The sequence below is a fragment of the Rhinolophus ferrumequinum genome, chromosome 6 (genome assembly GCF_004115265.2).
Source record: "Rhinolophus ferrumequinum isolate MPI-CBG mRhiFer1 chromosome 6, mRhiFer1_v1.p, whole genome shotgun sequence".
In the NCBI taxonomy this organism is placed as follows: domain Eukaryota; kingdom Metazoa; phylum Chordata; class Mammalia; order Chiroptera; family Rhinolophidae; genus Rhinolophus; species Rhinolophus ferrumequinum.
This window is the reverse complement of record NC_046289.1, coordinates 60,904,101-60,921,305: the sequence shown is the minus strand read 5'-3', so window position 1 is coordinate 60,921,305 and position 17,205 is coordinate 60,904,101. Positions and strand designations below refer to the sequence as shown.

General features: G+C 40.8%; 1 protein-coding gene across 3 annotated transcripts in view; it reads left to right on the top strand.

Annotated features, from left to right (window-relative positions):
* SQOR (sulfide quinone oxidoreductase) overlaps window positions 1-16,697 on the top strand; it is a 40,984-nt gene extending 24,287 nt beyond the window's left edge. For all 3 annotated transcript variants that reach the window (XM_033109102.1, XM_033109101.1, XM_033109103.1), the window contains 6 exons: window positions 3,096-3,290; window positions 4,929-5,138; window positions 10,302-10,485; window positions 14,595-14,662; window positions 14,958-15,136; window positions 16,379-16,697. In XM_033109102.1, coding sequence (XP_032964993.1) covers window positions 3,096-3,290; window positions 4,929-5,138; window positions 10,302-10,485; window positions 14,595-14,662; window positions 14,958-15,136; window positions 16,379-16,436 — 894 coding nt within the window. In that variant the 3' untranslated portion in view covers window positions 16,437-16,697. The remainder of the gene's footprint in view (window positions 1-3,095; window positions 3,291-4,928; window positions 5,139-10,301; window positions 10,486-14,594; window positions 14,663-14,957; window positions 15,137-16,378) is intronic.
* Window positions 16,698-17,205: the final 508 nt, after the last annotated feature.

Here is a 17,205-nt window from a genome sequence, read left to right as displayed (position 1 = left end):
TCTTCCAGTTTTATTTCTTAGCAGTCTTTTTATGGTTTTAAAAGTCTTATCTAAGATTCTGTCAATGATAATATGACCTAGCTCTAAGCTTTAATCAGGGTTCAGCATGTCCATGCTCTAATGGGAATTCTTGCAAAAGAGCAACCTTTTCCACACTTACAAGAAAACTGCCTTTCTGTATAAGACTGAGTTGACTGCATTACAGATGAAATTTTCCTTTGAAAGCAAGATTTAGATTACGAATTCTTAAGCAGACTTTAAGGGTAAAATACCAGCAATTAGTTTATCAGAAGCTAGGAGGAGTTCTGGGTTTTGCTGTGTAGAAGCTGGGTTTTTGGTATGAAGTGACTGACACAATATAAATACTACCCTGGAAGTTCCTTAGATCTCCCTGTTCAGTGAACTAGGGAGCCAGATGCTGTCTGACAATTGTGAGGTTCAAGTTTAGTTTTCCAAAACATGGAGTGAGTCAGTAATTATGATTTCTAGAAGTTTGTTGGGGACTCTGGATAAAGAGTGGAAGCACGTAAAGCATCGTGATAACCAGGTCACAAACTCCAGGAATGTGATACAGGCAAGGGCCTCATCTGAGTTGTTTCTCAGTAAGAGTCTTTGAAGTGTGTTTTTGTATAAAAACCCAGAGTCATGACATGTCCAGGGTGAGGGTAGTGACAATGTCCTAGGATGTGTTCTGTGAAGTTTCAAAGGAGCCATGAGTTGGTGTGAAGGTTGTGATGGATTTGATCATGGTGTCGTGGTCACGAGTCTCATGTAACAAGCTATGGAGTAGACAATATGGACAGAGGTGCCAATTACAGCTTCTGGGAGGTCCACGTCCCTCAGAAGAGCCCCAGAAGTGTTGAGATGTGCCGTCTTTGCTAAGTCCACGGTACCGTCTCCCCGACAGTCCCATTGTTGTATGAGCAGGACTGTTTGAAGAAACCAGTATTGAGAGTCCTTGGCAGTCTCTTGCAGGAAACAATAATATTTAAAAGTAGCTATTATTAGGGAGTCTCTACTATGCACCAGAGACCATGCTAGGAATTTAATATTGATTCCTCACAACTACTTGTGAGGTAAGTATTTTTATTTCCACTTAAGAGACGAGGAAACTGAAACTACTCTATTACCTGGCACTCTTTGATTGCAGACAATAGAAAACTACTCAGATTATTGTAAACAAAAACGGGATTTATATAATGAGCATACCCAAGTGTATGGATCTCTAGGGCAGGAATGTAGCTGGGCCTCCAGAAGGGCTGGATCTTTGATTTGGGTTCTGTTGGATCCCAGGCTGCCCCCGTCTGCCCAGCTGTCTCTGCCTCTTTCTCCTGCCAGCTGCATGAGGTCTCTGCAGTGTGGAGTCCTGCTCGCTGGCCTGATCAGTGTGATAGGACACTCCACAGCTCCCAGCGTATAGCCTATTACTATGCAGCCAAAGTGGGGTCTGATCTCATTTCTTCCTCTGCCTCCCCCTGCCTCCCTCTGCTTCCCAGAGAAGCAACTTGGATTAGATGAGGCATCATAAACTACCCTTTATGACCAGGTCTTCCTAAAAGGTGGTTGGTTGCCACCTTATGGCACCTTTACCCTTAACAAAAACTTCTTCAGACTAGAGAAAAACAAGGAAGGTGATAAGCGATCAGCTATTTGTTTATCCTTGGATAGTGAGTTTTGCTTTGGGAACCAGGAAGTACAGAGGTCCTGTGGTAAGAGTTCTACGTAGTGGTCAGGGGCTTCAGTGTCTGGTTCTGGAAGATTCTAGCTAGGTCTCTCAATCTTGCTGTACTTCAGTTTTCTCATCTGTGTTTATGATCAAATAATATTTCCCTCCTTCCCTCAGAGGAATATAGTGTATATACAATGTTAGCATAGACGTGAAACTGCAGAAATATTAAAATACAAAGTAATTTGATAATAATGAATGATTATTATTGTTGAAACTGCTAATATTGCAACCACTTAAACTGCAGCGGGAGATATGATCAGTAATCAGAGGAATAGTTGCGCATAACATTGAGTGTCATGGAGGAGGTCATAAAACTGTTTCCTTGAGACCTGAGGGATAGGTGTCGAGTGACTCCAGAGGTGGTGGCCCTACATTCTGGAGAACAGGCTGGGGAGGTTCTGGTGACTGTTTTTTGAGTTTCCTGCTCTTGCTGGAAGAGCTGGTGCCTGAGTCTCTTAACTCAGTCTGTGCCATCTTCATTGCGCTCTGTGAACCTTTCAACATTAAGACAAGTATCCGGTTAATCTTACTGGCAGGAATACACTAACACAGAACACTTATTATGTATTTTACACACATGGTCTCATTTACTTCTGCCAACAACCCTAAGAAGCAGGTGCTTTTATCCCCATTTTACAGATGCTCAGCATGAGCTTCTCAAGCCTTCTCAAGTGTGCATCAGAATCACCTGGAAGGCCTATTAGAATAGATTTCTGGGCTTGTGAGGAATCAGGAGGTCTGATTCAGTAGGTCTGGGGTGGGGTCTGAGAATGTGCATTTTCAGCAAGTTTCTGGGTGTGTCTGGAGACCACAGTTGGAGACCCAGTGGCTTGGACATATCAGGTAATTGACGCTGGGTAATCACACTCACAAGTGGAAAAGCTAGGACGCAAGCCAGGTCTGTGGGATTACCAAGTCCGTGTTTCTAATTACCTGTCTTTACCCAGAGTTTTATCTGGTACAACCTGCTGAAGGGTAATTTACGTTTGCTATTATTGACAACGTAGCTCTTGGTTCTGCCTCTCACTCTTCTTCCCAGTAAGACAACTGGTTCTCCAAAAGGGAAGTATGGCTGGCTTCTTGTCCTCACTCTGTTGGTTGGAAGAAATGTATTCAAATCATGGTCTTAAGGCCAGGGAGGTGGAGGGGCTCCCCCGGGCTGAACCCAGTCTGCAGCTTGACAGGTGCTGTAGTGCTGGTCTTAGCAGATCGCTCACCCACTTGCCTCCTCCATTGTGTGTGAGTACTAGTGGTTTATAATTGTACTGAAATGCTTTTGAGGTTGTAGACATGGCAAAGAACAAGGACTCTAAAGCCATTTGCACTTCTGTTAAAATTTTTTTTCTTTGTGTGTGTTTTGTTACAGATTAAAGGTCTACCTGAAGGTTTTGCTCATCCCAAAATAGGGTCTAATTATTCAGTTAGCACGGTAGAGAAGACATGGAAAGCTCTGCAGGACTTCAAGGAAGGCAATGCCATCTTTACCTTCCCAAATACTCCGATAAAGTGTGCTGGAGCCCCACAGAAAATCATGTATTTATCGGAAGCCTATTTCAGGAAGGTATGCTTCCTTTCCAGGGACAGAGACAAGGGGGCGCAGATGGTGCTAATACAGTGATTGTCGGAATTCCATTTTTATCCACGTCAAAATACCTTTTTTTATTTCTAAATTTTATCACATATGTACAAAGTTATATTTTTGTAATTATATTACAAAGTTTATAAAATAGAAAAAGGAAGAAGTCACTCATAATTCAATTGATTTAATACAGCTGCTGTCATCAATTTGACATGACCTTCCATCTTTTTGCCTATGCAAAACATGTTACAATCATATGTACATACAAATTTAAATGTATTACATGTTGTTAAATAGTCATTGTAACATACTTTTACATGTGTGTATAAAAGTCCACTGGGAGGTATGATAGAGATGGTTTCAATATTTCCACATAGTTAGACAATTAGCTCGTTGTTCATCTTTAGACATAATAGTATCCTCAGCTGCCCCCACTCAAGTTCAAGGTTATGAATATTTTCTGGTTTTTGATATATAGCAAGTATAATAGGCAATATGACAGTTCTAAAGGCAAAAAGAACTGTTCATGTAGAACTTCAAATCTTCGTGGAAAGAGATATTTGAGTGGGGACACTTTCTCAGCATCCCGCAGACACGTTCTGTGTCAGAGCAGTGGTTCGCAGCTCAAGAACACGTGGCGTGAAGCTGTGAGGAAGCTGCGGCTGCTCTCCTGCCTTTGTGTGGGATGTCACATCTGGTTTAACAAAGCAGGTTTGGCTTCAGTCAGGATTCAAAGCAGCCTGTGATTTTGTGAAGGGACAGGTGGGAGGAGGGGAGAGGAAGATGGGGCTGAAGAGATGCTGACTGTGCGCTTGGAAGCTGGCCCTGGGCAAGCCTTCACCTGAGTCATTTAAACCAGCACCAAGCCTGTGGGGTGGGGAATTAAGGAACAGTTTCAGTCATCGTTTCTGTTTCTAAGAAAGGCCGTTCTGAGGCATGAGAATTTTGGGTTGGCACAGAGTTTGGAGGTTCTTACCCACCTAAGTTCTTTCAAATAGTGAGATCCAGGTGAGCAAATCCTAAAGCAGCTGAACGAAGGAAAAGAGTTAAGAGACGAGTTGTTTCTTCCCTCCTGGAAATTCTCTTTGCTTAACTCTTTTTTCCCAATTCTTGGATGGCCTGAGAGAAGTTTCTATTTCAGGTGCCATAAGATCTTAGTTGTTTGGATGAATCCGAGCCTCTCTGAAACATGAACAATGACTAGAGTGTGTGAGCCAAGGAGACCCGGGAGCCTTGTCTAATTCACTGCTGTCCTCTCAGCACCTAGAACAGTACCTGGCCAACTCTGGGACCTCAGTGAATAGTTACTGAGTGAATGAACAGATGAACATATGAATAAGAAATTCAGCTCCATTTCTACCTGGAACATACCTCACCTCTGGCTTTCGATTGAACAGTGCCCACCTCCACCCTGAGTCAAGTGTGCAGTTTGTTGTGTTGCTGACAGAAAATAAGAAGGAGGCAGTGGATTGGTCCACACCTCTCCCCACCAGAGTATAGCGATGGACAAAGCTGGCGAGGTCTCTTCTGAAGGTTTTAATTCTGGCTTCGGTTAAAAAAAAAAAGGTGGCTGGAGTAGTGCTTTGATGTTGATTGTTTCTATTGTTTCTCTTTTCTCAGACAGGGAAGCGATCCAAGGCCAATATCATCTTCAACACTTCTCTTGGAGCGATTTTTGGGGTTAAGAAGTATGCTGATGCCCTGCAAGAGATCATCCAGGAGAGGAACCTCACTGTTAACTACAAGCAAAACCTCATTGAAGTCCGAGCTGATAAACAAGAGGCTGTGTTTGAGAACGTGGACAAACCTGGAGAGACCCAAGTGATTTCAGTGAGTGGCGAGGTTAAACTGTCAGCTGAACAGTGTCATAGATGCAGATGACACCCCAGCTTCTACTTCCTTGTCCACCATCGTTGTGTGCTGGGAGAAGCTGATGACAATGAGCTATTAGGACAGTGATAGGGGAGAAGGTGGACCAAAGTGGGTGGGGAAGAGAAAGAGGTAAGAGGCTGTGTCCATGGGAGGTGAGGAGTGTTTATCTACTGGTACCAAGTGGATTTTCAACCTGTTTTGTGTGTCTACTTTGCTTGGCACTGAGTCACTTCAAGCATCCAAATATTTCACAACTTCAGTTACTGCCTAGAGTTCAGGAAGGGTTTCCTTAACTGCAGGATCTGGTGATTGTCTCAGTTTACGGTAAAGGAGACACAGCTCTGCTTGTGGATAGTTCAAGAATGACAGGGAAGTCTTTCACCTCTGGAAGAAGCTGTCTTGAAACTTCTTTCACCTGTGCATAAAAGGAAGCACTTAACATTCCTTGAGCAATCTGGCTTAGCTCCACCCTCCTTGGAAAGATCTAGCCTTTGTACGTAGCTGTGGCCTCCACGTGTCTCCGTTTCTTCTTCTGAGAGTGGGAATAGTACTTTTGTAGGACTGTGTGAGGATTAAGAACAAGATGAAAAGGCATCTGGAGATGCATGCATGGAAGAATCATTTGTTTGTATCATTCTGGCAAGGACTGTTAGCAATGAAAAAACAGTGCACAGTCATATTTTATTCATTCAGCATTTTTAGAGGAATGAAGGGTTCCATAAAAAGCAATTCTGAAGTGAACCAAAGATTAATCTTCTAAACATCAAAACTTCACATTTTAAGCTTTTTAGTTCAAGCTCTTTCTAAATATATTGCAGACATTTTTCCTTTCTTACATGGGATGAATTGACTATCATTTAAAATATTACTGATGACTCAAGGTCGTAATTTTTAAAAACTTTTATTTGGAAATAATCTCAACTTTGAGAAAGTTGCAAAAATAAAAATAGTACATGTATAAAAATATATACAGAAAACTGTATATAGCTTTTACCTAGATTCACTCAATATAGAGTTTTAGCCCCTTGCTTTATCATTTCATTTATCTCCCTCTACCCAAAGCATTTAAAGGTAAGTTGTATATATCATAGCCCTTTACCCCTAAATATTTCACTGTAAATTTCCTAAGACATAGGGGTATTCTTGTACATAACCACAGTTCAGCTATCAACTCAGTAAATTTAGCACAGATATAATATTTTCATCTACCATTTGTATTCCAGTTTTGTTTTCAATGGCATTTATAGCACTCTTTGCCCTTCAGGACAGGACCCAATCTATAGTCATGTATTGCCGATAATTGTGATGTCTCTTTAGCCTCCTTCAATCTGGAACATTTCCACAGCTTTTCTTTGTCTCCTGTGACACTTGCATTTTGAACTAATACAACCCCCCTCCCACCACTTTTATTTGTTAAAAGAGTGTTCCTGATTTTGGGTTTGTCTGTGTTTTCTTGTGATTAGTTTCAGGCTATGCTTTTTAGACTGCAATGCTGTGTAAGCGATGTTGTGTTCTTCTAGGGTAACCCATCTGAAAGCACACAGTGCTTTCATTGATGTTCATTGATGATGTTCATTGTGATCACCACTCAAGATATGGTCCGATTTCTCCACTGTATATTATTCTTTTTCTCCCTTGCTGCTAATGAGAAGTCCATGGGGAGGCATTTTAAGATCATGCAAACACCTTAATCCTTATTAAAGTTTCCCCCTAGATTTACCCTCCATTGATGATTTTTGCTCAATCCAATCTCTACTACGGTGGTTGCAAAATGATGATTTTCCAGCATTTTCTCCATGTTTACCAGTAGGCTCTTGCATTGTCAGCAAAATCCCTCCCTTCTCTCTTAATTAAATCATTATTGGTATGAACTCATCAATACCTATTTTTTACCCAAGGTTCATAATTCATTACTGTCCTTAATTACTTTGGTGCTCAAATCATACCAGATTTGGTCAGTAGGAGCCCTTTCAAGATGATTCCTATGTCCTTGTGACCTGTTGCCATCGTATTTTTGAGCACTTTCTTACTTTCTGGTGTCACAGGATTCCCAGGCTGATCTAGTATAAACTGCCCCAGCTCAGGGTCATAATTTTGAATAGCTCTTATACAATTAAGCTCCTAGGACCTTCTGGGTGGTTTACGGCTAGTTATCACCTTACAGAAGCATCTCAAAGTACTCTGTTCTTTGATTTTGTGTGTGTCCTTTTTGTAGCTTTCCTGTTTTCTTCTTTCCTAGCTGTCAAGAAGTTGTAAGTGACTTTGGAGGTCCCTCCAGCTTCAGCTCTTTTAAATTGCTGCTTCTTATTTTTTATTGGCTGGAAAAAAATGATAGCCAAATGTTAAATTTTATGTAAAGTAAAAACTAATGTGCTGTGAATGAGGGCCTGAAACAAATTTTTATGAGTAAAGCATATGAGCTTGAGTGCATGAACTTCATTTTGTTATTTGGTCTTTTTTGCTTTGGTTCTCAGCTATGTTCTTGGAATCTGGCACTGGGAAAGCCTTCACCGAGTCATTTAAACCAGCACCAAGCCTGTGGGGGTGGGGAATTAAGGAACAGTTTCAGTCATCATTTCTGTTTCTAAGAAAAGCCACTCTAAGTCATGAGAATTTCGGGTTGCACACCCTTTGGAGCTTCTTCCCCACCTAAGTTCTTTCATATAGTGAGATCCAGGTGAGCAAATCCTAAGAGGAGCTGAACAAAGGAGAAGACTAAAGGAACAAAGGAAAAGGATAGTTGAGGTTGGGGGTAGGGATTTGGATAAACAAATGGTTATTGTTCTTTGAAAGGGATTGTAAAGAAAGAGGATATTTGTGTTCTTTTGGAAGGATTTTAGGTCAGATTTTCTTTCTGGACTCAATTCCACTTTTAAAATCCGGACTTCAAAAACCCGACCCAAAGGCTCTAAAACAGGCTCTTATCCCTGGGTGCCCACTGGAACCACTGGGGAACTTTTAAAATGTGCTCATGCCTGGGCCTAACCCCCAGAGATTTGGATTCATTAGTCTGGGGTATAGACTGAGAATTAAGAATTTCAGAAATTGCCCGAATGATTCTAATGTACAACCAGGACTGAGGACCACTCCTGTAAAGAATTCAATGTACCTAAAAGCCTCTAGTCTGATTCTTAATAGAGAGCCTGTGAACTCGTCCAAGTTTCCTAAAATTTTAAAAATTTCAACTTGTTTTACATCATAGAGTCCTAGAACTAGAAAGGATTCTGGAGATTATCTAATTTAATGCATTTCTTTATAGATAAGAAAAGGGAAGGTGAAGTGACTTGTCAGAGTATAGCATTCTATTTTTCATTGTAAATGAACCGGTTCCTTCAAGAAAGAGCTTCTTAGACTGTCATCCACAGGTTTCATGTGTTAAAATCACAAGGGGATTTTCTTAAAGGGCAGATTCCTGCACTTCAGACCTACTGAATCGGGATTTTGGGGGTAGTAGGACCTGAGACCTGCATTTTCCACAAGTCTTGTGACTGCTGCTTAATTATGAACACTAAAGTTTGAAAACCACTGTTCTGAATATATTATTTATGTTAATGAGGGATATATTAATATATTATTTAATATATTATTTATGTTATATTAATATATTATTTATGTTAATGAGGGGTATTATTTATCATATATAGTTTATGGAAATAATGGATAAAGAACAAGCTACAGCTAAATACTAATGTTAATTTTTAATAATTCTATAAAACAGATCCTAATATTTCTTTAATATAGGATATAAGTTCAAGTAAAACTTCATGCCTTTATGATGATTATGTGAAAATATTTAACTTTCCTTCTAAAAGATGTCTGGAAATCATATGTACTTGTGAAAGTCAAGCATGTTAACTCCAACAGATAGAGATGACTCTAGTAAGATTTAGACCACAGTTACAAAAAAAAAGTGGTTCTAGTTAACTGAAGAAATACTGACATGGCCTGAATCATTTAGTGGATGATGGCTGTTGAGCGTTCCATCCATTATCCTGCAGACATGTGTTCAGTCTTCAGGTTCAATAACAGACCGAGGCTCAGGGACTCGTGCCCCTAAAGAGCCACCCCAAATTATTACCGTGCAAAGGAGCACTGACCATTTGCAGCACTTCTTCTTCCTGAAGGCTAATTAAGCTTACAATTGTCCAAGAGTGGGAATAAATACAAGGCACCTTCCTAACTCCCGGTGCCACCAGTGTTTTCCAAGTCCCCATGAAGGCCTGGGCCTCCTTGGGGAAATTAGGGGCTATCAACTCTCACAAGGTTGAGATTGTCTTAAGATGCTAAAGTTTTCCCCTTAATGAAATGTTTTGTGAGCATGTGAGTCAATTTGAAACTGCTAGGTAGAGTTTATTAAAACTAAGTAAAGAGAATAAAAAGGATGAACTACAAAAAGTGGAAGATAAATAAACAAACAAAAAAGTTAAATGAGCCATCAGAATGGCTCAGTGTACTATTGGCAAGGGTAACCTTGATAGAGGTATTTGGGAAAAAAGTCCATCCTGCCTTCTACACGGTTCAGTAAACCTAATACTGAATCAGACCCCTTCTTTTTCTCCAAAGTGCTAGGCAATATTCTTACCACCCTATATTTCATTTTAAATTGGTATTTTTATGGCTTCCTTTATTTTGAGAATTGACCCATATTTGGGAATGGTGCTTACAGACCATCTCCTAACACGGCCTTTACAAGTTTCAGGGACTCTGAACACCTCTTTGCAGTACTGACTTTACCAGCCAACAGCTAAGGGTCAGGGAGTGAGTAAGAAATATGCCACCTCTTTGTTTTAATTTTAGTAATAAGAGAAACATCAGTGGGTTCTTTCAGAATGTTAGTAAGGTTCACTCCAGTATCTTGGATTCCCCTATGTCTACTGCCAAAGGGTTCATGTGGACTCTATGGGGAGACCATGTCAGCCAAGGGAATGGTTAGTTACTTTATCACGTGACTCCAAGGGAACATGTAAGATCTTGGAGATGGTGTGGATCAGTATAAGCACTAATTGTATAGTGCTCTGTGCATCCATAGCAGTGTAGGGGTGAGTGAGATGTGGGGACAGCGTGTGGGGCTATAGAAATATTGGAAAAAACACAGATTTGGATGCTTTCCTTTTTTTGTAGTATGAAATGCTTCATGTTACACCACCAATGAGCTCACCAGATGTCCTCAAGACGAGTCCTGTGGCTGATGCTGCTGGCTGGGTGGATGTGGATAAAGAAACTCTACAGCACAAGAAATACCCAAATGTGTTTGGGATTGGGGACTGCACCAACATTCCTACATCAAAGACTGCTGCTGCAGTAGGTAAGATAACGTGCTATCTTTCTTCCCCTCTCAACATGATGTCACCCCCAAGGCACCATCATAACAGAAACAAAACTTTGGCACAAATAGCATTCCATTAATAATGAAGAAACTTTTGTGGCCTAAAAATGACAGCGGTCTCTTTGACACAGAATCAAGTTGTCAGTGAACCAGAAGCAAGTTGTCACAACCTAGTATTGTGCAAAGAAGGAAGGATCTGTTGAGGGCTTTGGACCAGAGTGGCAGGACCTCACGTGCCTTTTCTAAGTCAGAGGGGTTGTTTTTAGGGGAGGGTGCATTCGAGAGGGTACCACTTTTCCAGCTTTCTGCAATTCTGTTGCTTCTCTTACTGCCACGCTTCCATCCCTGGCCTCCTTTGCCCATGATGCCAGGCAAGTTTGCTGTTTTTCTTCTGCCTGAAACACCGTAAAGCTAGGGAAGCATTTGTTTCCCAGGAAAACACATACAAGTCAGTGAATGCTTGCAGACCAGAAAATTGTTCTAAGACAAATACAGTGGAGCATGCCTGATTGGTACAGGATTAAGGCCTTCAGCCTGGAAAATGAAATTCACCTCGATGTTCTGCACTAGCAGCGATGGGGAGAATTGCCTTTTAGCTTCTGTCCTCTGTAGACAGGAGCTGTCTTCTCTAATGGCTCTAAAAAACAGACCCCCCCCCCCCCCCCCCCCCCCGCCGATGGGTGTGGCAGTGTTTGTGTGAATTACCCACCTGCAGCACATGTTGTGTCACTTTTGCTACTTCAACCTAAGGCCGACTTTCTAGAAAACTAACTGAATGTCTTTTTCATTACTAATAGTAATTTACCCCTCAACTCTTTATTGCAAAACCCTCAAACCTATGACAAATTTGAAAGTACAATGAAGACCCATATAACCTTCAGGTATCAACCAATTATTAATATTTTGTGACGTTTGCTTCATCACTCTCCGTACATTTTTTTTTTTGCTGAGTCATTTGAAAGTAAGTTTTGACATCATGATACTTCCTTCACCCTCAAATACTCCAACATGCATCTCCTAAGAAAAAGGACTTTCTCCTCTATATCCACAAGGCTCTTATCATGATAGTCCAAGAAATTGAACATTGTATTATAAAATCATGTCATAAATAATCCAGTTTGAAGTTTTCCAGTTTTCCAAAAAATGTCCTTTATTGCCCCCCCAATCCCCCTCCCCCCCCTTAAATACACGAGTACACACTACAGTGGTTGTCATGTCTCTGGTTTCCTTTAATCTAGAATAGGCCTTCTGACATTTGTTTTTTTACTTTTATGACTGGCATTTTTGAAGAGTCCAGGCCAGTTATCTTGTAGAGTATGCCATAATTTAGAATCGGCTAGTTGTTTTCTTATGATTAGATTCAGGTTCCATGTTTTTGCAAGACGCTCCACGTGTGAGGCCGTGTGCCACCCACTGCATCAGTTGGGGAGCCCGGCGTCATGTTAGTTTGTCTCGTCCTTGATGAAGTTGGATTTCATCACTGGCTTCTCTCATCTGTATAAGTGTCTTTTTGTGATTTATAGGTAGACTTTGGGGCGTTACTTTGAATTTACATTTCTCTTAAAGTAAGCCTGCTGAATTTATATGTTGAAAATACCTGTGCTCGTATGTGAGACCCAGATGACCCAGGTTTCGGCCTCCTTCAAACAAACATACATTTCATTCAATGTTACACATATATGCTATTAAATGTGATTAAACAAAAAGTTGTAAGTGAAAAGTCTTGCTCCCAGCCCTGCCTTCCATCTTACCAGATTCTCTACCCCGCCCCCCACATAGAGAACATCCCTATTATTTTTACATTTTTTTTTTACAATTTTTATTCTATTTTATGGTTGTATTGTTTCCAACCCATTTTTATTTCAAACAGTGCTGCTGTGCATGCTCTTCTTTATATGTCATTTCACACCTGTGAAAGTCTATTTGCTCTTCTCTAGTGTCTACATAACAATAGTCCTAACTTTCCCGGGTGGATCTGCATTTCTCACTAGGTTCCCCTCCCCAAGTCCTCTGAGTATTCCTAGCAATGCTTACACTTGTTCCACAAATCTGTCCTTGGCTTTACCTGCCACCAGCCAGGTGTCTTGCCTCAATCAAGACCACTGTGCTATCGCGAACGAGATCCTGTCTTGCCACATTGAGTTTGACTTTCCTGCGGCTCATGCCTCTTCCTCTGCTTCTTTCTGCCCCAGGATTTTCCCTTAATTACATACAGCACAGCCAAGACCAAGGCATTTAACAGTTAACTGAAGGCTTGTGTATAACAGAAGGGGATTATAATACAGGAAAAGAAACCACAACTCGCACATACCTCCACACATGCGCACCTTAAACCTGGACAGTGTGACTGCTTCCTGGGTCTGAAGGCCTCACCTCTCTGCAGGTGGCACCCACGGCCATCTTCTCTCCTTTCTTGTGGGCCTTGACACCCTGCTGCGGGGGCCTCCTCGGGTTTTCTCTGTACAGATTCTACACTCTTTGTAGCCCTCAGAGAGGAACAAAGTTTTCCAAAAGGGAAATATGATCTTTAGAGATGATACCTTGCCCACAATGAAGACAGCAAGTTAATATTTTTAGACAGAGTTATTTATTTCTCATTTTTTTGAACCCCCTCATTCCAGTAAAAAAATTCATTGCTGTTTTGATTTGGGCGTCAGCAAACTACAGCTTGCTGGCCAAATGTAGCCAATGTAGCCTGTTTTTGTACAGCTGGCTAAGAATGGTTTCTACAGATGAATGTTCATAATTGATTTATTGACAGGGAACACTAACTTTTTCTTATTCTAAAAAAAAGGAATTCCATTCTTCTTATTAGTAGATCCATGTTACAAAAATTATTACATTTTGAATTTTGTTAATATAAACTTTTGTTTTCTCTCATTACATAATATCTTTGATTTTGCCTTTTGGCCCACGAAGTCTAAAATTTTTCTTTACAAAAAAAGTTTGCTGACCCATGATTTTGAGAATTGCAAAATAATCACTTTAATGAGAATTTTACAATATATAGGTAAAAATCTTTCCTCAAAAGTAAATCTAGTCTTCTACCTCTAGAGACACAAAATGCTTGTATTTTTTAAAAGGCAGTTTATTTTTTAAATTTATTTTTCAATTACAGTTGACGTACAATATTATATTAGTTTCAGGTGTACAACATAGTGATTAGACATTTATATACTTACAAAGTGAACACCCCGATAAGTCTAGTACCCATCTGACACCATACATAGTTATTATAATATTATTGACTATATTCCCTGTGCTGTACTTCACATCTCTGTGACTATTTTAGTAACTGATAATTTGTACTTCTTAATTCCTTTAACCTTTCCCACCCACCCCTTTCACCCCCTTCCATCTGGCTACCACCATTTTAAAAGGGCAGTCTTAATTATTCAAAATTAAACACAGACTAGGACTAGATGATATTAAGGAAGTATTGCTAGTACTTTGGGTGTAAAAATGCTGTTGTGTTGTATTTTAAAAATTTCTTATCTATCAGAGATATACACAGAAATATTTATGTGTGAATTGTTATGATGTATGCTTTAAAAATACTATAGGAAGAAAAGTAACATATACAATGGGATAGATGAAAGAAGAATGACAGAGTTTGAAAATTTTCGTAATGAAAAATGCAGTCTCCCATTCTTGCCACTAAAAATACAAAAACATCCATATCTCTATCTGTCTATCTGTCTATATCTGGTCCAACCTCAGGGAGGGCAGTCCAGTACAGAGGAAAGCTTACTGTTTTGCCTGATTAATATACCTGGGGCCACCAATCTAGGCTGGGACACAAGGACACCCCATAAGGCACGCAGACCAAGCTGACACCCATTGAATCCTAGGAGGAGGGGCAGTGGGGTTGGGGTGCAGTCACCTTTGCAGTCCTTTTAAATTGCCTGTTAGACTGCTGGCTCATCAGTTTTAAACTTATAGAGGCATCTGTATGGGCCTTTGATGAACTGAACAACCCCTTCTGGTAGGCAGAAGTTCAAATAGTAAGAGTCGTGTTCTAGTTATAACCTAGAAGGATGGAAAACCTATATGCTTATACTTTTCTGACTTTTCCATTGTTCTTATAGCTGCCCAGTCAGGAATACTTGACAGAACAATTTCTCTGATTATGAAGAATGAAACACCAACAAAGAAGGTTTGTATGCTTTGCAAGAATCAGTGTCTCAATTAGCATCTTCCATTCTGTGTGAAAACAGTGTTTTCCCACAATTTTGCCACTTTCTTAATTAGTTTCTCCAATATGGGCACTTCAGCTTTTGCCTGTAGTACTATTTTTTGGTTATATAATTTCCATTTTTCACTGTACAAAAATTAGAATACACAAAAAAGGAAAAAATTGCAACTGCTCAGAGTACATACTAAATTCTAAAGTGTTTATATAACACCATGATAAAAGCCACTTTCCAACTCAATCTCATGTACAATTTTAGTATGATGGCTACACGTCATGTCCTCTGGTGACTGGCTACAACCGTGTGATACTTGCGGAGTTTGACTACAACTCTCAGCCCCTGGAAACCTTCCCCTTTGACCAGAGCAAAGAGAGACTTTCCATGTACATCATGAAGGCTGACCTGATGCCTTTCCTGTACTGGAATATGATGCTAAGGTAAGTGCATCGCTGGACTTTGAGCACATTGCACTCACTTGGAACAACCTTCTTGGTTGTTTCAAGAAGGTCTTCCAGCTTCAGGAGAAATCATGACCCAGAGCAGGACTGGTGAATGGGATCTACCTTGCTGTGCCATCTCTCGTGGTTTAATGATGGCAGTCTGTGAAGGATTCTGAAGCCTCAGCCAGGGAGAGAGGCTGCCCAGGGTGAGGAAAGAGAGCTGTAGCATATCCACCACTCACAGGGGATGCAGGCTCTTCTCTTCTTTATTAGCAGTGACCAACTCTTCTGTCTTCCATGTTCTGGCTCTCTCTTGCTGCTGGACAAATAATAATAATAATCATAGTAAATCACTTTCATACAGTAATTACTTTTTCATCTGCTGCCTTACTTTTTGCTTTTATTAGGTTATAGGAAAAATAAAACAGTGATTAAGAGCATAAGTTTTAGAGTCACACCTGTGTTTGAGTCATGCATCTGCCATTTACTAGCTGTGTGTCCTAGGGCAAGTTGCTTAAACTCTCTGTTTAAATTTCTTTAACATTTGCAGATAACATTGCCTACCTCACAGGATGGGGATTCATGAGACAGCACATTAAAAGATAGCTACATAGTAGGGATTCAATAAATAAAGAGAGTAATAAAAGTGAATAATTTATCTTCTTCCAAAAACTGACAATCTCATTTGACCTGTCCAAGCCCCTATAGGATAGGTGAGTCAGGATATCTACATTAGTGGTTTTCAACCAGGGTCATTTCCCCCCCAGGGGACAATTTGACAATATCTGGAGACATACTTGTTTTTTGAAATTGGAGGGCATGCTAGTGGCATCTAGTGAACAGAGGCCAAGGATGCTGCTAAACACCCCACAATGCATAGGACAGTCCCCACAACAAAGAAATATGTGGTCCAGAATGTCAGTAGGGCTGAGGTTGAGACCCCCTGACGTATACTTAGTTTATAAGCAAATGACAATAGAGAGGACTGCAGTTTGCATGTAGTAGAGGCTTCATGCAGGTGTGCTGAACGGAGTCAGCAGGTCCAGGCTCACATAGCAAGTCAATGGCAAAGCCAAGACTCAAAGCAGGTTGTCCCCTCCTAGTCATAGGATCTTTCTACCTCACTACACAAATCTTGCTTTATGTGCTAAACACTATGGCTTTCCTTTCAATATCCTCCGGCTGAAGTCACCCCCATCTTTTCTAATGCAAATATCTTTTCCGTGTCATTTCTTACAGGGGTTACTGGGGAGGACCAGCCTTCCTGCGGAAGTTGCTACATTTGGGTGTGCGTTAAGGATGGTTCAACCCTTGCTCTCCTTGGATGGCTTCTGGACCCAAAGCACAGTCAATAATTGACCAAGAGCAGCATGAAGAACTCAAAATCTAACCCTGTAAAGAGTTTACTGCTGGATGATGGGTGATGGTGACTAAATGCCTCCCTTTTCAAGAACCTTTGCACAGCCACCATGCAGACTGCCCAGGATGACACTGATTTTTTGGAAATATTAAAATGAAAGAATAGATGTCTATTTTTTAACTAAAAACTTGTCATTGATTGAGATTCCATGAGAAAATTTTATCTGGACTACTGGAATGAAAAGTTATTGCACTTGGGAGGAAAAGATGGTGGTGGTAGGATAGATTATCTGTTATCTACTATGAGTTTTCAGCTGATAGCTGCCATGATTTCACTAGGGCCTGTTTGGATTCACAGAAAAGAGTCATTCCAGGGAGAACATTACTTTAAATAGTGTGTGTGAAAGCCCTAAGCATGTGTTGCTTAGAACTCCTACTATGGGAGCAGGGGGCCTGAGAGCCTAGCCACTGCCCCTCTTGTACCACCATGTTTGTTCTGAGGCCATGTCTTCTCTCAGCCAGTGATGGACTCAGTTGGTGTGCTAGTGCTAGTCCCACCATTCCTGGAGGACGTGGGACTCCTCTACTGGCAGCTTTGGCTCCATGATTCCCTACTGGCCTGGCTGAAACTTTCTTAGTCAGGTCTGAGGTTCTCCTTCTCCCACACTCCTTCCTTCCCTCTCTTCCTTTCCCAGGTGGCCCACCTG